This window comes from Pelecanus crispus, chromosome 20, assembly GCF_030463565.1.
Source record: "Pelecanus crispus isolate bPelCri1 chromosome 20, bPelCri1.pri, whole genome shotgun sequence".
Classification (NCBI taxonomy): domain Eukaryota; kingdom Metazoa; phylum Chordata; class Aves; order Pelecaniformes; family Pelecanidae; genus Pelecanus; species Pelecanus crispus.
In genome coordinates, this window is record NC_134662.1 from 6,006,910 (window position 1) to 6,030,453 (window position 23,544).

General features: G+C 46.0%; 2 protein-coding genes across 6 annotated transcripts; both read left to right on the plus strand.

Annotated features, from left to right (window-relative positions):
• Window positions 1-438: 438 nt before the first annotated feature.
• SLC35E1 (solute carrier family 35 member E1) lies at window positions 439-5,026 on the plus strand. Of its 3 annotated transcripts, none has more exons than XM_075723648.1 (7): window positions 439-823; window positions 1,307-1,377; window positions 1,769-1,906; window positions 2,578-2,703; window positions 3,215-3,460; window positions 3,962-4,210; window positions 4,601-5,026. In XM_075723648.1, the coding sequence occupies exons 1-6, from the start codon at window positions 439-441 to the stop codon at window positions 4,193-4,195; spliced, it is 1,200 nt and encodes a 399-aa protein (XP_075579763.1). In that variant the 3' UTR covers window positions 4,196-4,210; window positions 4,601-5,026. The 3 variants fall into 3 exon arrangements, with proteins under 3 accessions (XP_075579763.1, XP_075579764.1, XP_075579762.1); XM_075723649.1 differs by having other exon boundaries at window positions 4,650-5,026; XM_075723647.1 differs by having other exon boundaries at window positions 3,962-5,026.
• Window positions 5,027-10,213: 5,187 nt separating this feature from the next.
• CHERP (calcium homeostasis endoplasmic reticulum protein) lies at window positions 10,214-22,518 on the plus strand. Of its 3 annotated transcripts, none has more exons than XM_075723884.1 (18): window positions 10,214-10,239; window positions 10,350-10,523; window positions 11,090-11,271; window positions 12,046-12,183; window positions 12,411-12,562; window positions 12,924-13,035; window positions 13,384-13,473; window positions 14,109-14,343; window positions 14,703-14,881; window positions 15,310-15,706; window positions 17,669-17,907; window positions 18,730-18,863; window positions 19,156-19,242; window positions 19,546-19,695; window positions 19,815-19,931; window positions 20,427-20,521; window positions 21,074-21,259; window positions 22,479-22,518. In XM_075723884.1, the coding sequence occupies exons 1-18, from the start codon at window positions 10,215-10,217 to the stop codon at window positions 22,481-22,483; spliced, it is 2,697 nt and encodes an 898-aa protein (XP_075579999.1). In that variant the 5' UTR covers window position 10,214; the 3' UTR covers window positions 22,484-22,518. The 3 variants fall into 3 exon arrangements, with proteins under 3 accessions (XP_075579999.1, XP_075579998.1, XP_075580000.1); XM_075723883.1 differs by lacking the exon at window positions 22,479-22,518 and adding an exon at window positions 22,061-22,106; XM_075723885.1 differs by lacking the exon at window positions 22,479-22,518 and adding an exon at window positions 20,639-20,765 and having other exon boundaries at window positions 21,074-21,168.
• Window positions 22,519-23,544: the final 1,026 nt, after the last annotated feature.

Consider the following 23,544-nt stretch of genomic DNA (forward strand, 5'->3'; position numbering starts at 1 on the left):
GCCGAGCGTCCCGCGCTGTACAGCCAGCCCGGAGCTGGTGCGTGACGGTAACCGGTCGGGCTGCCCCGGGCCCGGGCCCCGTCCGGCGGCAGCGGGCTCGGGCCGAGGGCACAGCGGGCTCTGGGCCTTGCTCTTACGAAGGCGCGGGAGGCGGGGCGCGGCCGAGCCCGCCCGCGGGCTCCCGGTCCCACCGAGCGGAGCTGGGAGCGGGGGGGGGGGGCGGCGGCTCCTCCCCGCCAGCCCGCCCGGGCCGGCCGCGGCGGAAGTGACGCGCGGCGGAAGTGAGGCGCGGGCGCGGCTTGGCGGCTCCTGCCGGCACCCGTAGGCGCTGAGGCGGCGGCGGGCCCCGCGCCGGCCCCGCCCCAGGAAGCGACGCGTCGGCGGCCGTGACGTGCCGCGCCCCGGCGGCGGTGACGTGCCCCGGCGGCGCAGGGAGCCATGGCGGCCCCGCTGGCGGCGGCGGGCGGCGGGGCGGGGGCGGCGGCGGGGCGAGGGGGCCGCGGGCCGGCGCTGCGGGAGGGGGTGCGGGTGTCGGCGCTGTGCCTGGCCTGGTACGGGCTGAGCGCCGGCGGGAACGTGGTGAACAAGCTGCTGCTCGGCGGCTTCCCGCGGCCCGTCACCGTCTCCCTCTTCCACATCCTGGGGCTGTGCGGGCTCCTGCCGCCGCTGCTCCGCGCCTGGAGGGTGCCGCCCGCCGGCCCGGCCCAGCTGCCGCCCCGCGCCTACCCCCGCTACATCCTGCCGCTCGCCTTCGGCAAGTACTTCGCCTCCGTCTCCGCGCACGTCTCGCTCTGGAGGGTCCCGGTCTCCTACGCGCACACAGGTGAGGGCCGGTGCCTGCGGGGAGCGGGGGGTGCTCGTGTGGGGGCCCGGCGGGGGTGACCCGGCGCCGGCTGCGCTCGTACGGGGGCCCGGCTGCAGTGACCCGAAGCCCGGGGCGTGCTCGTACGGGTGCCTAACGCGGCGTCCCCGTCTCCGCTGGGTGCTCGGATGGGTGCCTGGTGCGGTGTCCCGTGCTCCTACAGGTGCCCAGCACGGCGTCCCGTGCCCCCGGGGGTGCCCGGCACAGCATCCCGTGCTCCTACAGGTGCCCAGCGCGGTGTCCCAGAGCACCACGAACCAGCCCGCGTTTGTACGTGTGCCCAGCGCGGCGTCAAGGAGGGATGACCCAGCGTGGGCTGAGGCGATGGCTTTGGTGGGACTGGACCCGAGCCCCTCGTCCATCCCCAGCGCTCACCCTCTGCTGATGGTTAACGGAGTCGGCCCAAGCTTTGCGTCCCCACTGACGTTTTCTTTCCGTTTTTAGTAAAAGCGACGATGCCAATATGGGTGGTTCTTCTTTCGCGGATCATAATGAAGGAAAAGCAGACGACGAAGGTGCGGACAGGTTTGCTGAGGTTTCTTCTCTTGGTGGTGTTCGCGGTGCGCTCTGCTGGCTGGAATCAGGGAGGCTCAGGCTTTGGTTAGCTGGGTGAATTTTGTGATTGAAATTAGTTTATGCAGCTTTTACAAGTTCCTTTTACTGTGAATGTAAAGAAAACGCATGTAAACATTGAGCAAGGTGATGCCCTCTGATACACTGGAGTTATGACAGCGTGTATTGTAGTCGCTTAATTCCCCCACAACTGCAGTAGTGTAACAGTTGATCCCTGGTTCTGGTGCTTTATTCTTCCTTCTCCTTTCCTCCCCAAATCAGCGGTACGTGTAAACTCAGTTGAAATGAAAGTTCTTTGACAATGTAAGCTACTCCTCTCTGTTCCTCTTTCAGGTGTACTTGTCTCTGATCCCCATAATAACTGGTGTCCTGTTGGCCACCGTCACAGAACTTTCCTTTGACATGTGGGGACTCATCAGTGCTCTTGCTGCTACTCTGTGTTTTTCACTTCAGAACATCTTCTCGAAGAAGGTAATAGTTTTGCTGTTCGTAACAGTGGTCGGCAGTATCATCCTTTAGCAGGACAGCATGTATTTTCCAGTGCTATTTTTTTTTTTTTTTAAAGTTGACTTTATAGTCAAAGGAGCCCAAAGGAATGGTTGGCTATTTTGCACACTGGTTCTCTACAGCTCTTTCTACCTGTCGAAGTTGTTACACTGAAAATTGGGCAGAACTCAGAGTTTATCCTGAGCCTTTTCTTTACTCCTCAGCATGGATTTTGCTGACAGTTCAATAGTGCTTAAATTGAATAGTTCATTTGAAAGCTTTTAATGTATCTTGCTGTATCAGATCCTTTCTCTGTAGCAAATGAGTCAGGGTCAACACTAGGCACTCCATGAAATCTTAGAAACAAAGTTAAAATGTATGTCTTGAATCTATTTAGTTACAAAATGATTCCTGGTTTGTAGAGTGTTTTAAATGTATTGCTATCTTGTTCATACTAAGAGTCACCACTCAAGAAACCGTTGTTTCTCAAATGGACATCTGTTTTTCTTTGGTCATCCTTATAGGAAATCCATACTATAACAGTATTTACTTATTTTCATCATTTATCTGTCATCTAAAGTTGTTACTGTTACGAATCTCCGCTGGTAACGTGGGCAGTAGCTGAAGAAAGGCTGTTTAATGATGTTTTTTGTCAGGTGTTAAGAGATTCCCGAATACATCATCTTCGGTTGCTGAACATACTTGGGTGCCATGCTGTGTTCTTCATGATCCCAACCTGGGTTTTGGTAGATCTTTCTTCCTTCTTAGTAGAGAATGACTTGGTAAGTGTGGTATTTGGGAAACTTCGCTATTAAGAAAGAAAAGAGGAAAAGGGGCGGGGGGAAACGACAACCAACACACACCACCACCCGTACCAGAAAAGTGCACTTAAGTGTTTCAGTGTAGTTCCTCATCAGCGTGGAAGGAACTGTTGTGAAATACCTGCAAATCCTTTCACAAAACAATATAAAAAAATAAGCATAGTGTTTATTGTGAGAATTCATGCCAGGGTTAGGAGAGGTAACTTGTGTGACAGCATAAATCTCGGGGATTAGGAGCTGGAGTCAGGAACAAACGCACCCAGAATGCGTGTTACAAGTGTGTACAGAGGTGTTTGCTCAGAGTTGGCAGTTGCGTAACGTAACATACTTGGGTCCTAGAGTTCAGTTGCAGATGTTCTTCCTATCAAAGGCAGGTAAGAAGTGACTCAAGTTGTATTTGTGTTCCTTTGTCTCATATCTGAAACCTGAGATCATTTTTTTTTTTTTCTTGTAATGTTTGTCTTTGTAACAGAGCACAATGTCTCATTGGTCCTGGACCTTGATGCTCCTTATAATCAGCGGATTCTGTAATTTTGCCCAGAATGTCATTGCCTTCAGTATTCTTAACCTGATCAGCCCCCTAAGTTACTCTGTCGCAAATGCCACAAAAAGAATCATGGTCATCACAGTGTCCCTAATAATGCTTCGCAATCCCGTTACGAGCACCAATGTCCTTGGAATGATGACAGCTATCTTAGGGGTCTTCCTATATAACAAGGTAAGGGTTTGTTTCGATTTGTTTGTTTATTCAGGAAACTCACTTGAAACAGTCTGGTAGCTTTGAATGATTTCTTTTGTTTTTGTACAAGAAGTTAACAGCTAGCAGAACAAAAATATAGAATGCGTGACATAAAGCAGCACTGCAGAGGAGGTGTGCGTATCACCTAAGCGAAGGACTCGGGTGCTTGGGTCAGGCCAGCTGTTAGGTCTCTAACAAACTTAAATTTTGATCTTAATGTTTTCTTGAAAAATGAAGATTGGGAAGCAACTCACTCAAATCTCATGAGCAAAAGAGCAGCTTAGTGATTTGGCATATGAGAGGAATGAGGTTTTTATTAGGAGTCACTAATATTGTAAGACTCTAACAGGCATAGACTGTAGTGTAATTGTAAAACTGTGTGCTTTGTTCTAGGTATATGAACATGTTTGGTGATATCTAAGAAAAACATTCTTTCTTTCTTTCTTTCTTTCTTTCTTTCTTTCTATCTTTCTTTCCTAGACAAAGTACGATGCAAACCAAGAAGCAAAGAAGCAGCTACTTCCAGTTACAACTGGAGACCTTGTGAATTTGGACCGGCATCGAAACACTCCTGAAAAGTCTCAGAACGGACTTACGGCATTTGCACAACATGGAGACTATCAGTATGGGCGAACCAATGTCTTAGCAGACCACTTCCAGTATAATCGGCAAAGCTATCCAACTACCTACAACTTAAATCGTTTTGATATCTAGAATCCTGGCAAACAGGTATAGACTGTGATATCAAAGTGTCCCCAACATTATCAGAAACTTTTAGTACATCCATGAATGTAAAGCCATTTTATTGTACAGTTTTTGCAGAAGGGAAGATGCATGTGTAGTGAAAGCGGTACAGACCTCCAACTTCTGCTAAGCAGACCTTTAATTGTGAAACAGCTAGATCTGACACTGGAACTAAATGCACAGTGTAGCTCTTGTACAGAGATTCTGGTGAAACGCACGTACAAAACTTGAGACTAAATACCTGCTGTCCCTGCTCCTTTTCAGAGTCTGTCAACTGATTATTCTCTTTGGCAGCTAAATTCTGGCCAGTATTTTGTTTCCACGCTGGTAACATCACCTTTGATTTGTTCTCCGATATGTTTTGATCATACTTAGGTGACGCTTTCAGAAAGAAGTGAAACTAAGGTGTGCTTCTGCTTATCAGGATTTGTCTGTTTGAGGAGGATTGACTTACGTGTGTCAGCTGCAGATAGGTAGACCCGAATTCACCTCGAGCAACTACGAAGCTTCATGTGGGTATTAATTACTTTTGTGCATATGCCTTCGGTCTTTGGTGACAAACCAGAAGTGTTTCTGAAAGAGTAGACAGTAGAAAGATTGACCTCTTCGAGGGGCGTACTTCAGGCATAGAGAAACAGAATTCTCTAAAATCACTGTTGTCCCAGTCACTGTAGGTAACAAACAAATGGAGCTCAAGATCGTAATTGTTTTCTGAATGATGTAGTCCTGTAACTTCAGACATTGCTCTTCCTTGGCAATACAGAAAACACCTTCACCAATAAAGTGTTTGGAATAATACGATTTTTTTTTTTTTTTACTTGCTTCACACCTGTTCTTACAACATTCTTTTTTTTGCTTTAGAAATTGAAAGGTTTAAGGTGTTTTCATCTCAGTTTTATGCATAAATTATGCTCTCTTATGTGATTCATATATTATGAATGCATTAATTTGAATAATTGTTGTTCTTAATTGTTTCTTAAGTCTATCTTTTTAGCCCCTAATTGTTTTTTCATTTTCTTAATTACTGCTGTTGGAGTTGCTGTGTGCATTTAGCCTGACTTCCACTTTCCTCTGAAAGGGGTTGCATTTTGTATCCCGCTCTGTTCCTGCAACTCCCCGAGCTCAAATAGTAAATTGTTAAGAAAAAAATTATTTGAATCAGTAGTAAATCGATAACTTATGGTTAAGAAGAACTGAGGCAGTTAGTATGAACGAACGTACTTAATTCCAGGCAAGTTGATTGTTGTGCCTCAGGTGCTGCATTTGTGCATGAAAGGAATGAAACCAGTTGAATTTGGGTTTCGCTGAATCAGATTGTTATTGTTACTACTTCAGCAAAAGAAGAATTTAGGGGCCTTCTTTCCTTAACAGAAAAGCTGTTGTACAGTGAGATTTTTGATAGCATAAGTATTATGTTTTTACTAGAGAGGTATTAGATACCAGTGACAAAAATTAGGGTGCGGTACAGAACACTCCCTCCACTTATTTATTACTTTAAAAATGACCATTTCTGTGAAGTGAGATGTGATTTGGCTCCTTGCTGGATAATAAATAATTTATTTTTAAGTGCAAAGTCAACCTGCTCTTATTCTTTTGGCTGACTGTGGAGGTAGTTACATAGACTGCCTCCCACCATACAGCCCAAAAGAGAAAATGGTCCCTCTGAAACTTCAGAGGTGGGCTAAATATGCTGCTGATGGTTGTGAGCAGAGCTTCCTTGGCTTGACTGGAGTTGAATCTGTTCATGCTAGCTTGGAAGTTTTTCAGTTTAGAAATTCTGAATAAATTATTCCCTAGCCCAGGTTAACAAGAACAAGATAATGAGGAAAAGTATCCTTTCAGATGACTTGTCTTTTGCCTGTTCTGGTATTAATTTATGTATAATTGTTTCTTTTTAATATGGGAAAGTGCAAAATGTGTATTTCTAAGGCTCACATCCCAGTATTTAAGTGCTTTCACATACATGTAAAAAGGATCGTGTGGACTCTGCATTTGGATTAGGTCTGGCTCTGCAAAAGACTGATTTGAGGATGAGAGATTTAGGCTGAGATTTTTAAGAGGGGCTGAAGTTCTCCAACCGCTTTCCAAGGGAGCTAGCTGTAACTGTTAGACTCCTGCAAATGCTTAATCCTGTTCTTTGTGCCTCAGTTTCCCATTTGGAAAACGGAGATGATTCTTCCCTACTTCGCGGGGGCGGGGGGAATGCCAGAAAAAAGGAGCAGTGGGGGTCCCTGGGGTGTACAGGCATACTGTGAGTTCCTCCGTACACCTTGGTACGTCTGCCCCTGTACCACCTTCACACAACTCAACTGTTACTCGCAATAAAGCTCCGCATACTCCACTCGCAGATCAGAGGCTTTATTAAATATGTTTAGATGGTTTCCTTTTAAAGAACATAACCAGAACTTTTTTGCAGCTGTTTTCAGAAAAAGCCTGCACTGCACACTTCCTGTGGCAGGCCTTCAGCTCAGCTTTTTCTGTCAAGAGTATGGTAGCAGGTGAGGGCTTACTGTTGAAAATAGCTTGTCCCAAATTGCGGTCTGGGCTCGTGGCTTCGCTGCGTGTCTGAAACAAAACTACTGTCTTGCAGAGCAAAAAGGGACCGACCCAAAACGAGGATATCGTCCGTTTAGGGCCCGGAGAGTGAATCTCTTCCCTGGAGACTGCCTGGCAGTGTTCCTGCTCTTCTAGTTCATGTCTGAGGTCAACAGGGATAATTTTGTATGGTAGAACATATAATTAAAACGGTTAAGTGAATTGGTTACAAGAGGTGGTTTTGCTGAGTACCTGAATCCAAGTCCTTAAGCAATATTGCCCACATTCAGGTAAAGGAAGTTTCTGATACTGTTGTAATATATATTTTAATCTTGGACCGCTGCAAGATTTTGTTTGACGAGGTAAAACATTTGTTTTAACACGGTTTGTATATTAATGACGTATTTAACTATGTACATAGGTCTGTAGAAAGTGTGGAAACACTGGAATAAAAAGGGCATATCTAGACAATCGTGTATAATGACCCTGTTATTAAATCAAAGTGCAGGGGGGTGGTTTGGGTTTTTCCCTGCAGGAAGCTTCGGGAGCGGCAGACATCAGGAGCGATGGCCGCTTGTGGGAAATCAGGTGATGTTTTGCTGTATGGGCGTGATGCCTTACCGGATGGTTACGCAGACTGAGACGACGATGATTTGGATGCCACAACTAGCGTTAGGACACTAGTCGCTGGTATCTTTAGGAATGTTTTGATCTCCGTTGTGCATTTCTAACATGTAAATACATCATAAAATGGGGAAATTCTTCCCAAAACAGTCCTGAATAGTTCTAGAAATACCAGTGTGAAAGAAACCAATCTCTCCCCGCTACATGTGGGTTTTCTGTTGATAGCTCTGTAGAGTATTTGGTGCTCTTTGAAGATCTCTTGAAAATATTTCCCTTGCAGATTCAATTTTAGTACCTAGTAGCGATTAGAGCATCTTTATCATCTGGTAAAACGCTTGTGTTTTTTAAATACCTGAATGCTAAATAAAATTGAGGCAATACTTAGGCTTCGAAGGTGTACAGTAATTTGTAAAAATAGTGCTGGTAATTTGGGGTCAGCTCAAGACCTTTTCTTTCTCACGTGTGCTCAAACCCACATTTTTCTGATGTAGCATTTCGCAGCAGAAGAAACTTCTGCCATGTAGCTATTTGTGAAAAAGGTGCAATATAAATAAAGGGAAAGTTTTGTTTTTCTAAGGCTTCTGTTTCTGAACCGTGTTGTAAGCTGTTAAAACTAATTCTGCAATACCGTTGTGGTGGTGGTACAGGCTGGTAAAACAAATTTGTTAATCCTGAGATCACAGGTGTATGATACAATTCCATTATGTAGATACGCAGGTGCAAATGTGCAGGTGCCAGTCACCACCCATCTTTTTTATTTGGTGTTTTTTTATGTTGGTACTCTATAAATTGATGTGAATATGGGTGGTTTTACCAAAAAAAACCCCGCACTCCTTACTGTATGAAATCTGGCACTTAAGCAAATGAACACTTCTGTATTGTTTTCCTGTTCTTGTCTCAACTCTGTCATTCTGTGAAGTTCTGGATGTTCCTCAGCCGACTGCCTGCGATGCGCCCCTCCAGTCGCTGCTGCTCCTGAAGCTGGGATCCCTTATGGGATGACGGGAAGAAACCACACTGGTGGCTTCCAGGTACTGGGACTCTTTCCTGTCTAAAATAAATCAGATGTTCTGATGGCTGTTGGCGGACCCCGCTGTCAAGTAACTGTAGCTTTTGGGGCGTTTTGTGGATAAACCATCGCGGCGTGCTGAGGAACACGGCAGCCTGGACAGTGACTGCGTGGGCTCCAATGTGCGAAGCAGTAACGTTTGTGTTGGGATGGAAGGCAGCAGCAGGAATCTGGAAAAGTTTCTTATTTTTAAGTATGAGCTAAGATTTGAACTTAATCTGGTCTTCTGGGATCTATGTTAATTTCCAGGACTGCAGAGTCATGTAGAATCATCATCAGAGTCCGTATTTGATTTTTTTTTTTGGGGGGGGGGGGGGGGGGATATTCATTTGTTATTTGGATACATGGAAACATCCATCTTTCTCAGCTTTTATATTCTGTAGATAATATAGTGGGGTCTTCATGGTATGTCTTCTTAAGAATAAAAAGTTCTGCCTTTTTGTGAGGATGTCTGTGAGTGTTATCTGTGTGACTGGAAAACCTGTAAAGTGTAATATAATGCCTGAAACTTAAGATAGTGATGACAGCTCCGGGTGAGCGCTAGGATACTCGGGTTTGCTTTTGGCCTCTTATGATTCCCAGACGATCACTTCCAGTTATGGATTCAGTTTTCCTAAAATTTTAAGACACCAAAATCATGTGGGCCCCGCTTTGAGCTTTGATGTCTAGTTGTCATACAAATGGTCTTCAGGTGGGGTTTTTGAATCGTGTAAGCAGAGGGAGTTGAGCAATTTCTGCCACACCTTGTGCCTCTGGGCTGGGGCGTGGAGCCGCTCAGGTCAGCGCCTTGCTTTTGAAGGAACGTTTTCCTGAATCCAGCAGGTATGTAACTGCGGTGTATTCTTAATCCCATTTTGAAAGATAACGGAGTATCGGGTGCAAAAGGGAAGTTAAGGCAAGAACCAGAAACGATTTGAACGTTGTCGTTTTAACTGCATAAAGAAATGAGTCACTTAGAAAGCAACAGTGCTTAAGTATTATTTAAAATGTCCCTGCATAGCATCTGCGCTTGCTGTCCTTAACAAGCGCATTTTAAGTTCAATTTGCTCTGTACTGAGTGTCCTACACATCCATGTTCCTTTTTACACACCAACGGTCTATGTAGCCTAAGTGCCGCTGCGGATTGTCCCCAAGATGAAACAGATGTTAAATGACATGCTTTCTTTTAACGTGCTCTATTAATTTCTGGCAACTGAACTGCAGCTCAGACGTGGTGGTTTAAAAGCAGGGAACCAGGTGCTTCTGGGACGGGAGCGCTGCGGCCGCTGCTGCAGGTGCTGGGGGCGCCGAGCGGGAGAGGACGAGGTCTCGCAGGCTGCGGCCCAGAAGCCGCTTCTCCTTCAGGGGCCGGCCAGGCGGAGCGGGGGCGAGCCCGGGCTACCCCCACGGCGCTGGGCGAGCTGCGAGCCGAGATGGCTCCCGCAGCGCCGACAGAGCGGCCTGAGGCGCTGCCGCGGCCGGAGCTGGCCCCAGGGCACCCCCCGGGCTCAGGGCCGGGCTCGGGGCCGCCCCCCTCCCGCCGCTCCCCTCAGGGCGCCTGCTCCCGCTCCCGCCGCTCCCCTCAGGGCGCCTGCTCCCGCCCGCTGCGCGCGGCGGAGGGGAGGGGGGGGGGGAGAAACCGCTGCACGTCCCCGGCGCCGCGCGCCGTCTCCATAGCGACGGGGCCGTAAAGCGCGGCTGCGCGTGCCGCCTGGCGTCTGGCGGCACTTCCGGCCGGTGCGGCCTAGCGGCGGCCCCGGCCCCGGCCCCTTGTCCGCAGCCATGGAGATGCCGCTGCCGCCCGACGGTGAGCGCGGCCCGGGCGGGAGGGGGGCAAGGCGGGAGGGGAGGCCGCGGGAGGGACCGGGGCCGGGCCGGGCTGGGCCGACGGGGGCTGACGGCGCTGCCTCCCCACAGACCAGGAGCTGCGGAATGTCATCGACAAGCTGGCGCAGTTCGTGGCGCGGAACGGGCCCGAGTTCGAGAAGATGACGATGGAGAAGCAGAAGGAGAACCCCAAATTCTCCTTCCTCTTCGGGGGCGACTTCTACGGCTACTACAAGTACAAGCTGGCCCTGGAGCAGCAGCAGCGTGAGTGGGGCCCGCGGCTTGTGCGGGGTCGGCGGCCGGGGGCCGGCGCAGGGCCGCGGCGGGCTCTGCTCCCCGTCCCGGTCCCCGCTCGGCCCCGGCCGGCGCAGCCACTCTTCCCCCTCCTGGCCTCGCTCTGCCCCGCCGGGCCTGGCTCGCAGCCTGCTCCTGCCCCTGAGCTCCAGGCAGCTGCCGAGCCCCGCCCGCGGCCCTTCTCGCCCCGCCGCGTGTGGGTTCGGAGGCAGGCCGGGCTGCACCGCGGGTACCGGCGGGTACTGGCAGCGCGGTGAGGCGGAGCGCAGCACCTGGAGGGCCCTCAAGAACAGGGTGGTCCAGCGCAGCAGCTCCGGGGGCTGGCCTTGTGTTGGAGTCATTCCTCTTGAAGCGCGCAAGGAGTTGCCGATACTCCTCTTCTGTGCCCTCCGCCCTCGACCGCGCGATTTTCATTTTGTGTTAAGCAGTTAGGTAAAGAGCGAGGGTCTGTTTCGGAACCGGCACGGTTTTCGCATGTGGGCTGGTGGTAGCAGATTTCTTTGAGGCTTACTTTAAAAGTTTACTTTGTCTGATAGTGTTGTGCAAGCAAAGTCAAGATATCGAGGCTACTGCACAGATCCAGCCGCTGCCGCAACCGTCTCTCCCACCGGCTGCACCTATCCCAGCTCCTCAGGGCGCTCCTTCCGTGGAGGAACTTATCCAGCAGAGTCAGTGGAACCTGCAGCAGCAGGAGCAGCATCTCCTTGCTATGAGACAGGTTGGTTTAAGATAAGCACTCAACTGGTTTATCCTCGACTGCCAGTGGCTGTAAAAATCAGGAGTGAAGGGGGAGAGGAAGGTTTCTGTCTGACTAGCGGTGGCGGCATCGCGTGCCGGTGAGGAGAGGGAGTATTACTTTGCTTATTTTTGTTCTGTGGCAACTGCTGTCATCTCCTTAGAACGGATGTATCTGATGTGCTAGCAAGATTGATCTTTGATTAAAACAGTTTATTTACTATAGGAAAAACCTTGTTGGTTTGCAGAGCGGAATAAATAGTGACTACTTTAATCTTTGTTTAATGCTGCAGGTTGCTGGGAACTGGAAGACATTCCAGCTTGTGGTATTCTAAGGTGGATTCTGATTAGGGGTGGAAGGGAACTGCGTGCTTTGAACTCACTGTTTTTTGCAGGCGACGTTTTGCTGTTAAAGCTACTGGGAACCAAACTAAAGAGCTCCTGGAAGAAAGCAGTATGCCTAGATCATGTCCTATGCGTTTAGGAGCTTCTTGCAATTACTTTTTTTCCATGATGGAGAGATTTTAGAGGTGGAAATGAACTGGACTTTTCCTGAAGAATGAGAAGAGTCTTTTCTTCTCAAAACCAAACAACTGAAAGATTTATATGTGGTCACATAGAATTGCTTGTAAAAGGTCTTGGTCTTTGAGACAGCTCCTTACAGTTAAGAGGACAGGGATACAGCAGTTTAGTTCTTCAAAAGAACATTGGGTGTCATATAATTCTTTTTTCATTATTATTTTTTTCTTTTTTTCAGGAACAAGTCACATCAGCAGTAGCCCTTGCAATTGAGCAACAAATGCAGAAAGTTTTGGAGGAAACCCAGTTAGATATGAACGAATTTGACAACTTGTTGCAGCCAATAATTGAGACTTGTACGAAAGATGCAATCTCAGTAAGTGATCCAGATCTGAACAGGTATTTGGTGGTGGTGTGGATTAAGTATCATTTGAATTTTGAGATTGTCTGTAAACAGCGGCTTTATCGTTGTGTTGCGTGGTAGGTAAGATGATAGCTGTTACTTGAAAACTTCTCTCCTGCAGTTATATCAGAGTTCTGGGAAGTTCATATGATGTGAACACATTAGACTAACTTAAAATATTTTAAATTTGCTTTTCTAAGGCTGGCAAGAACTGGATGTTTAGTAATGCAAAATCTCCTGCACACTGTGAGCTGATGGCTGGGCACCTGCGAAATCGTATAACGGCAGAAGGAGCTCACTTTGAGCTTCGGTTACATCTAATCTACTTAATCAATGATGTATTGCATCACTGGTAAGAATTTAATTGTGGTTTTCGGTTTGATGTTTTGATTAATTGGGTGAAGTCTCTCTCCGCTAGATGCGCTGTTAGTTTGATTAGTTGCTTTTTAATGTGTTCATCATTGTTAGCAGCTGTCTTAAGATGTCCGTAGCTGGCACAAAGATGTAGTGCTTTAGTCATCAAATTCAGCTTTTACCATTTTTGTATTTTTCCTCCAGACAAGACTTTACAGTAAAAATGTAAAGGAGGGAGCTCTCTAGTTGATGAATCCACTACTTTTAGTGTAGCAGAAGTTGGGATGAATTGAGTATTACAGTGCTCTTAGTGTTACAGTGAAAGGCAGTAACTCTTCTCTTCCCGTTCCTTTTCGAAGCCAGCGGAAGCAAGCACGAGATCTTCTGGCTGCTTTACAGAAGGTGGTTGTGCCTATTTATTGCACCAGTTTTCTAGCAGTGGAGGAGGATAAGCAACAGAAAATTGCCAGAGTGAGTATCTGGTTTTGGTTTAACTGCATGCTTTGCTTCTTTAAGTTAACGCTAGGCAAATTCACAAATATGAGGATCGAAGAGACCACTGAGATTCTTCTAGTGTGATTGTCTTCACAAAGCCTATTACGATGTGCTTGAATTCATATTTAAAGTAGAACTTAAAAGTACCTAGGCTTTATTTAAAAGTTATCGTAATGATGAATGCATCTGAATCTTCAGTGGTTCAAAGACAAGTGCTGAAATCCTAGGTCTTTTGACTAAGCTAGAGACATAAAAACGCTGTGCCTCAGTTTTTCCTTTATTGTTCATAATTTCTAAAAACATTTCATTCTTGAATTTATGCAGCTTCTTCAACTATGGGAGAAAAATGGGTACTTTGATGAGTCAATTATTCAGCAGTTACAGAGCCCGGCTCTTGGACTTGGCCAGTACCAGGTTAGCCACAAAAGAAATGTAACAGTTTTCTTGTTTCCAAAATATTTACATAAATAAATTTAGGAAACGTTTTCCTTTTTTGCAAGGTAAATATTAATCCCCACCCCCCAAAGGCGTTTACAAGGGATTACAAAAATAATGTAAAACATAACCTTGTTATTTCAAACATTCAATAATCTGTCTGCTGATATGATCCCAGAAAGTCTATTTGCATTTGTAACCACTAGAGTCATGTACATATTTAGCAGTGTGTTCTCTTTTTATGGAAACGAATGTTTGGTAAAAAGGAAGCTAAAGAAACCGTAGCTTTAAGTTGGGTACAGTAAGCATAAAAATCGTTGTGGCAGCAGGAACTATTCATTTTATTAACGCTAAAAATGAATGCTGTTGATTTTAGCTGTATTTGAAAGCTAGGCATTTGTATAGACACTGGATTCTAGCCTGCAGAGAATATTTTGGAAATCTTCAGAGCTTCGTAGTGTGACTAGGTTCTCCTGCCAGCAGGTTGTCCTGCATTCTCATGCATTTCTTGGGAGGGGGTGGAGAGCAATATAGGAGATTCCGAATGAGCAGGTAGGATAACTGCTTTAGGTATGGCCATAACTTGTTCTTCATAATTTATCTCATTTTATCAGGCAAATTTGATCACTGAATATGCAACAGTAGTACAGCCTGTACAAGTAGCCTTCCAACAGCAGATACAGAACCTGAAAACTCAACATGAAGAGTTTGTAAACAGTTTAACACAGCAGCAGCAGCAACAAATACAAATACCACCACTAGAGAACGAGGTGAAATCAACGCCCCCGCCTCAGGCCCCCACAGCAGCACCAGCCTCGGCTCCACCGTCTGCTCCAGTTACACAAGCAGGTACTAACCTGTTCTGGGGACCTGTGCAGAAAATCAGTGGGTGGCAACACTGTGGGATTTTTTTTTTTTTTTTCCCCCTGCTCCTTTTTTAGTAGTGAGGTACTGTGCTATGCTGGTTTGGTTCAGGCAAAAGCCTGAAACTGTTTGGAGGCTTGCAGCTGGCGTGGTCTGATGCTGGAGTATAAAAAGAACCAAAGAGATGAATGTTAAACGGATCAGAAATCCTCTCTCCCAGTCATCGATTTCTGCAGAATGTTTACACATCCAACAAAATTCAGATGGAGCCTGTTGTAGGTGTGCTGGTGTTTTATTAACGACATGTGACCTGGATGCTTATAATAGTCCCCAATCTGTTTCAGATGATGGTAAATCTCAGCTGCCTCTAGCTGGTTCTACAGAGTATGACACGACAGGGTCTGGAGTGCAAGATCCTGCCTCTGGTGGGCCACGTGGCCCTGGATCTCATGACCAGATTCCTCCAAATAAACCACCGTGGTTTGACCAGCCTCACCCTGTTGCACCGTGGGGTCAACAACAGGTAAGAAACGTAGTTCTGAAACAAGGTGTAGAGGGAGGCGGAGGTTCAGAATGACCATCTCGGTTGTGGAAGCGTGGTGAGAAGCTGTGAAAGTTATAAATCCAGATTCAAATGCCAAGCTTTCTCGTTCTGAGCCCAGCTAAAGGCAAAGTATAAATTGTATTTCAGTTTGTCAACCATCACGCTTTCCATATGAGCAAGCGGAACAAGAAGTACGGTCTTGAGTAGAGAGCTGTTTAGTTCAGTAACAGTTTGGTCTTTTCCTGTCTTTTCTTTGAAGCTGCAGTTGTTCAGACCTTGCATTCGGAAAGTTCTTTTCACTTGGGCATGTTGCCTACGGGCTATATTTACTTTAAAAAGGTGGGTTGTTTTTATTGCATTCTTTATTTTTGTAGCCTAATGACCAGGCTTCTTTTCTCCACCCCTAGGGACCACCTCATTGTCCTCCCTGGAATAACAACCATGAAGGAATGTGGAACGAACAGAGAGATCAAGGCTGGAACAATCAGCGAGAGACACCTTGGAACAACCAGCCCGATCCTTCTTGGAACAACCAGTTTGAAGCACCGTGGAACAACCAGCACGAACAACCTCCATGGGGTGGGGGTCAAAGGGAACCTCCATTTCGAATGCAGCGGCCACCTCACTTCAGAGGCCCATTTCCTCCACATCAGCAACATCCCCAATTCAACCAGCCCCCGCATCCGCATAATTTCAACCGCTTTCCACCTCGCTTCATGCAGGATGATTTTCCACCTCGCCATCCCTTTGAAAGGCCTCCTTATCCTCATCGTTTTGATTACCCCCAGGGGGATTTTCCTCAAGGTAAAGTGTGTACCAGGCCAGGTTTTCTTACGTTGCGATGCTGATTGCCATTACAAAATTATTTAGTGCTTTGGGGTGACAGCTTATTCTGGTGGACTGTTGTGATTTTCCTGAGGAACGTTCAGATTGGGGGTTTGGGAAGCTACTGCTAACAACTCAGTAGGAAATACATGCAGAGTTGGATGCTTCCTTGCTTTTTGAGTCTTCCTTCCCTAACGGATGCAGATAATCAGAAGTTTTAATCCAAACTCAAGTCAGCATCTCTACAGGCACCCCTCTCATGACTCTTTCACTTTAAAAATAGTAAGTGCAGAGGTGAGAAGCAGCATTTGCTTGTGAACTCAATCTCCTGCACATCAGGCTGTAGATGAGGGCTCTTCAGCTGTGCCCTCCGTAGATGAAGTTAGAGGAAGCCAGGCTGGACGCATTTGTTCTTGTGCATGCATTCACCCGTGCCCTTTTTTAATTCTCTTTATTTTTACTGAAAAGCTCTCTAATTATCTGCCTTAATGTTTTGTGGCATGGTAGTGTCTGGTGAAATGATCTTTACCTCCAGTTCTCCTTTCTTGTTTGGTTTGCTGTCTTGCCGGCACACAGGGATCTCTGAGAGCGTAGTCGGTGTGCCGCTTGCCTGGGCTTTGCGGCTCAGATGTGGCTGCAGGCTCCCTCATGAAGTCTGGTATGCTGCTGCCCCGATGTAGTTTCTATTTCACATGCAGAAGTTATGATTATTCTGGAATGAGCCTTATCAGTGTAAAGTCTAAAGATCACTGTGGTTCTGTATGACATGCCACTTAAAAGAGCAATTATGTTGCTATGTAGGAGTTGCTATTTCAAGCTTAAAAGATTCGCAATTCCCCAAGTCCAAAAAACAGTGAAAACCAATGAATTGGAACTTTTATAGTTAGGATTGTGATTAACTTCTCCAGCAGAGATTGTTCCTTTTTTTTTTTTTCTTTTCCTTTTCCTTTTTCTTTGGGTTGTTTGTTTGTTTTGGGTTTTTTTAAGAGTTCTGGTAGTGAGTAGGGAGAACAGCTTTTCTTGTCCTGGGGGAATTAAGGTTTAAGCTCAGAAAAGATGCTCTGTTTTGGATGGTAGTGGTGATCCAAAACATCTGTTGTTTCATGTAAAGCTGTTGGAGGAGGGGATCTACTAAAACAGATGGCTAAAATTAGGAAAGCAGTGAAGCAATGACAACGCAGACTGTGTTCAAGTTCTGATGAAGATGTGTCAAATAGTACCAGCTGAAGATTGGGCAGTGGCTATAATGGCTTTTCCTGGAAAAACTGTTGGTCCTGCTGCAGATGATGCTGATTTTCAGTCTTGGTTTTTCTCTATGTAGTGCAATGAGTTCAGCAGGGTATCCTGGCGCTCATGGCAAATGGTTCGTCCATCAGTGATTGGATGGATGTCATTCACTTCTCTTTTAACAGGATATTATCTCTGCCTCTTCTCGAAACGCCTCTTTAAACAAAGTATTTTCTTGTCACCTACTCATGTGAGTTAATTCCTGCCATATTTCTTTCTTTATACATGTTGATTTGGCATAGAGACAGAACTAATTACAGGTCCGTGCTAAGCCATGATTGTGTATTTAGGCTTCAGAAGCAGATCCCACCAGTAGCTGCCCTGCTGCATCTGAAACCTTTTGCTCCTGAGCGTATCTTTCTTGTGGTACTTTCTGGCCACAGCATGTCCCAGAGCGAGCAGTGGCTTAGGGTTAAAGTCTCCTGTTGTTTTGAGAGCGGTTGCTGTGACCAGGGAGGGAGAGGCACTGCAAGGTGTTCATGAATGTGGACCTGCAGCCAGCCTCTGGTTCTTCACTTCTGTTGTTTTTCTGGATCTGCAAGGCTCTGGGTGCCAAGATTGTTTTTTAGGACAGTTGCACTAATTGAAGCACATCTCTGATTGCCTTCCTTTCTCTGTAGCTAAATAAAACGTTTTAACCCTCCTGCTCTGCAGAAATTGGACCTCCTCATCATCATCCTGGTCACAGATTGCCTCATCCTGGAATCAGCGAGCATCCTCCCTGGGGAGGGCCGCAGCACCCTGATTTCGGGCCTCCCCCACATGGATTTAATGGGCAGCCTCCTCACATGCGGCGACAAGGGCCCCCCCACATGAACCACGATGATCCCAGTCTGGTGCCAAATGTTCCCTACTTTGATCTTCCTGCTGGACTGATGGCTCCACTTGTAAAAGTAAGTGCTTGCAACGGGCCCTGATGAGTAGGATTCAAAGACCAAAATTAGGGACAGTTTAACATGGACATTGATAATTTCAAATCCTTCCATTAAGCAACCATGAGCCAAAGCTGTTGTAGGGTGCACAAGGGCAGAAACGGGGGAGAAGGTAGTGAAAATGGTAACATTTTTGAGTGTTGTGTGCCAGTGAAAGCTGGTTGAGCTCATATATGTGAAAGACTAATTTACCCTTGAAAATCTTACCCTTGTTTTTAGAAAATAGAAATCCCCAGTCATTTTCTGATGGCCAGAGGGACTTTGCAGGTCTGATGTGGCCACTGCGTGCTAGTTTTTGGTATTCAGAGTTCTTCCTTACAAAGATGTTTTGCAACACTAATGTGACAAACAAAGAATGATAGAGAACGGGAAATGTGTCTTTGTCAGCATCTTTGGGGATACATGCATTTATGCATTCTGTGTTTGAGATGAACAAATAGGTCTCTTCCATCTCTAACTTTGTGTTACTCTCAGCATGCACCAGCTTTTGCCAGGCTTCCAGCCAGCCACTTTTATCACAAAGGTGGATCGGTGAGATCTGCATTTTATCTGCCTGGTGATCCAGTTAATGCTGCAACATGTGTAGTGCTGGCTTTTCTCGTAGAACTCAAAATGGTAGTGATAGCACAAGAAAGCATTGGGTCATCTGCAGAATCCTTATTTCTGGACCATTTTATCCGATGGTGAAATGCGAGGTCCCTACGCAGTTAAATCTGTATTTATCTCTTCAGGTAGCCACCCCATGACACATGACACGAATGTAATTTGTTTTGTTTCCGGCAGCTTGAAGATCATGAGTATAAACCTTTAGATCCTAAAGATATACGTCTTCCACCCCCAATGCCCCCCAGTGAGAGACTACTGGCTGCGGTTGAGGCATTTTATAGTCCACCATCTCATGACAGGCCTAGAAACAGGTAAGAGTAGGTATAGCGAACAATATGGTAAGGAAAATGCCCTAAGAAGCTGTCTCAAACCACGAAGTGCCTCTCTCTTCCTTCGCCTGTGTCTTGGTTCTTCTAATGCTGAAATGAGTGCTCTTGTTGTATTTTAAACTGCACACGCTGTTTGATCTTACACTGAGATTTGCGAGACCTTTTTGCCCAGGCCCTTTGTCCCCTACAAAATCTAGCGGAAATCCTGAACGTCTCTGTTGATCAAAGTAGAATTTTACAGATGTCGGTTCTATGTGTGGTTGATTTATTGCAGTGAAGGCTGGGAGCAGAACGGACTGTATGAATTCTTCAGAGCTAAAATGAGAGCGAGGCGGAGGAAAGGTCAGGAGAAGAGAAACAGGTGAGGGATCCTGTCTGCTGCCTCCTGATGCATGCTGTTCGTTTGGGAGGTGCTAGGGAATACCTTGGGCTGAATGCAGAGGGAAAGTCTGTTCGGCAACGTGCTGATGGAATAACTGAGTTTCAGCTTGCTGGAATTTCTGTCTAATCCGCAGAGGCTAGTTTTTGCCACGCTGAAGCTTTCACTGGATTGTTTGCAGATATAAGTGCTTGTGTGTAATTTGAATTTGATCACAAGTGTATTTGTGTTTCTTGTGCTTCTCCCAGGAGTTTCACTGGGGTTTCTCTGCTTTTATCTGTGCAGTGGGCCTTCTCGGTCTCGCAGTCGGTCTAAAAGCCGAGGTCGCTCATCCTCCCGGTCCAATTCGCGATCTTCAAAATCATCTGGCTCCTATTCGAGGTCACGATCTCGCTCTTGCTCTCGATCACGATCCTATTCGCGCTCTCAGTCCAGGTAGAGTGCAGTGGGCTGAGTCTTGGGAACTGGGGGGGTACGAAAAAACCCAACCCTCTGGGCTGAATGAGGAGCTCTGGTGACTTGCGGATCTGATCTCGTGTGCTTTCCCTTTCCAGAAGCCGGAGCAGGTCCCGCTCTTCTCACAGCCGCTCGCGATCGCGGTCACGATCTCGATCGAAATCGTACTCGCCAGGAAGGCGGCGCCGGTCCCGGTCTCGCAGCCCCACTCCTCCGTAAGCTTTTGTTTGTCCATTTCTCTTTTTACCTGGGCTGTTCGGAAAAGTCCCAACAAAGGCGCTTTTCTCATAAGGGGGGTGTAATAAGCATTTCAACAAATAGTAGAAAAGAAGACGGAAAGCAGATTTAGAAACTCTCTGTGCTGTGTATGTGCTTATAGAGTAAGTATTACTCTGTTGTGGTGGCTGCTGCTTATAACAACACACTGTGCAACTCTGAAGGCCTCGTATTGCCTTCCTAGGAAGCAGGAGGAATCCTCCGAGTACCCTCAGTGTTAGGAAGACCGTAGTGTTTGATCTCCCTTGTACTGAGAAGCAGTTAGGGTGTTTCTGGCACCTTTCTAACCCCGTCATCGACTAGCTTTATAAAAGAATAGCTTAGTAGAGTGGGTGGGATTATATCAGACGTTAACGTTTAACCGAATATAAACGACCTTGCTTTGTGTCAGAACAGGATCGCTTGTTCTTAATTTGCTCTTTTTATTCCCCTAGTTCTTCTGCTGGTTTGGGCTCCAGTTCTGGGCCTCCTATACCAGAATCAAGACTTGGAGAAGAAAATAAAGGCCATCAAATGCTAGTGAAAATGGGTAAGATGCTGTTCTGGAATCTTACACAAGCCAGAAAACAAAATCAGGCACCGAACTCTTGGATACAATTAATTAATGCATGTATGTTCATAAGTAATTACCCCTTGGTATTCCAAGGTCAGCGTAAGGATATTCCAGGATGTAAGTATACAGAACATGGAGCAGTGGTGGTAGCTGCCTTTCTGGGAAGGACATGGGAGACAGGGAGGCGAGTTTGGCATCAAACAGAACTCTCCTCGCCCAGGTACTCCATCTGCCCGCGGCGCAGATCAGCAGGGCTGACTGGACAGATTGGGCTTGTGCTGTCCTTCCCCTTGCCCTCAAGTTTTCAGGGATAGTGCTGATGTTTGCCAGCTCCCCCAGTCTCTGCATATTAACGCTTCTGAAATAAATGGGACAGTTCATGTGTTGTTTCAGGCAGTCTGTTATAGCTGTCCTGCTCTATCGAATTGAGGCTTTCTCAGGTTGTTTCCAAAATGTCTGCGTTTGTCTTCAGAATTCTAATAATTAAAACAGTAGTTACAGGATTGTGATGTTGTGTCCGTTCTGCAGGATGGAGTGGATCGGGTGGATTGGGAGCCAAGGAACAAGGAATTCAGGATCCAATTAAAGGAGGGGACATCCGAGACAAATGGGATCAATACAAAGGAGTGGGAGTTGCATTAGATGACCCTTACGAAAACTACCGAAGAAATAAAAGCTACTCGTTTATCGCACGCATGAAGGCCAGAGATGAATGTAAGTGAATGTTTCTAAGCAATTTTTAAAACTGTGCAGACCTGGTAGTGATTTTGTCCTATTTACTGTAGACTGTAAACCCAAATCAGAAGACCAGTAACTCTTTAATTCTTTCTAATGCAATGGGTGCAATAAAAAAACCAGGTAAGTAGATGTATCCTCTGATTAACCCAGCACCTTTTCCTTTTTGGGAGTTGTGTTGTATTCCGACTTCTGAACCATTAATTAATGGTCCTGTTCTGTGTAAGCCACTTCCTGGCTGCAATACCAAGAGCCTGCGTCTCTGAATGTTACCCTTCAAAAAATAGGAGCAATCCCCAAGGTGGTGGAGGGAGCCATGCGCAGGAGGGGTGGCTGCCGGAGCAGGAAGGTCGTTGTGGTTGGAATGAAGTTAGACCACGCTTGCTGTTTGGCCCTGCCCAACTCCCAGTTTCCTACAATTAGCGCTGCGTTCTGCCAAAGCCAGAACTGGTAATAAATTCACCGTAGTGCAGGAAGGATTCAGAAAAAGTGGAGGTGCTTCTTAAGAGATGAAGACAATTACCCAAATGGTGGATTTTTGCAGAGAGTCTGTGTTACGTGGAACGACTACACTTGCCCATGACCAAAAGGAAAAAAAATTGGCGTGCTAAATGAAAAGTCACTTCTACCTCTGGCTGCAGTAGATCTGTGTGATAAAATGGGTTCAAATAAAGCCCAGAAGGAAAAATTCCTCATTAATAGAGCCCACATTCCACGACACATTTCAGACAGCTTAGGTAACTGCAGAATGTGTAAGAACTCTTTTCCCTATTGTTTCAGTGAAGCGTGAAACGCAAGACCCTCCACCACCCGAATAAGACTCTCTGAAGAAAGATGTCTTGCATCTTCTACAAAACATTAAACTTGTATAAATCCGGATTAAAGTCTGGAGGAAGTGACAAATGAATTACTTTTAAAACTATGGTGAAAAATGGAAAGCTATGACATGTACTTCAACACTTGTCGTTTAGTGTTTAGAAAAGGCCAGTCATAACTATGACATGTCTAGCAAGTTTAAGAATTTCCATTTATTTTGCAAAATTTTTTAATTAGTTACCCATTTTATACTCAAATTAAACCCCAGTCAAGCTATCCCCGGTGCAGGATTGCGATTCGCTCATTCCTGTGGAATTACAGCATTATCTGATGTGGTTATATGTTCTCTAGTTCCATAATGTATGTTTATTTCTCTCAAAAGGTTAATTCTATTTGAAGTGGAGGGGTGCTGCCTTGGGATCAAGTCAGACTGATGCTGAGCAGTGTATCCTAATGTCTAAATGGGGAATGAAGCATCTAGTTCCAGTACAGGTGACCTATGAGCACTGTGCAAGCTTGTTAGAACCTACCACACAACTTAACGCCCCTACACACCAGCTGCTGCAGTCACAACTCTGGTCAGAACACGAGGGTTAACTGTTCTAGCTTTTCAAGCGCTCTAAGGGATGTTCAATGCTTTGTAATGGAAGACATTCTTTAAGCTTTTTATATTTTTGTATATACCCTTTAATAAAAGCTAATTAGTTGAATAGAAGAGAATCCATTTTCTCTGCTCTGCAAGTTTCTAACAATGAAACGTTCTCGGAAACTTCCTTTAATCTAAATGAGAAAAAAACCCCTTTTGTAACTGTTTCCAGAGACCACCAGCGAAAGATGTGAGGCCCTTACACTGCACTTCCACTCCAGAGGTCTGCGTGGTGGTAACCTCTTCCAGAGTCATTTGTTTGTATAGCAGAAACCCTCTTAAAACCATTCAGTTAATATGGTGAAATACCAGTTTGTTCTAGATCTACTGTAGTTGTGGAACTGTAACTGTCTGTGAATCAGCATACACCACCTGTATGTTACCAACTTGTGAATTTTATTGTTTTGCCTTCCAATAAACACTTTTTTTTTAATAAAAGTAAAATAGTGGCTCGTATTTCAGAGTAAATGGACTGCAGTACATTGGCTATAAGCCTGCCTTGTATTGCATTTCTCTTAACTTGGCGTGTGTTTGGTTTTGTGGTAACCTGACAAGGCTAACTATATACAAACACCATTTAAATATGGCACTAAAGTCAGGATACGGTGTGTTTCTACTGCGATCGTATTCCTCGGGTGCTGTAGTACAGGCTTTCACTTCTACCATGATCACAGCTGTGATCACAGATCACACGATCTACGTGGTAAACATGCAGACTGTGATGATGTAGTTGTAAGTTACGTATAGTAAGATACATAGTAGTTAGTACAAATCCTTCCAGTACATACTTTATAACTTATCT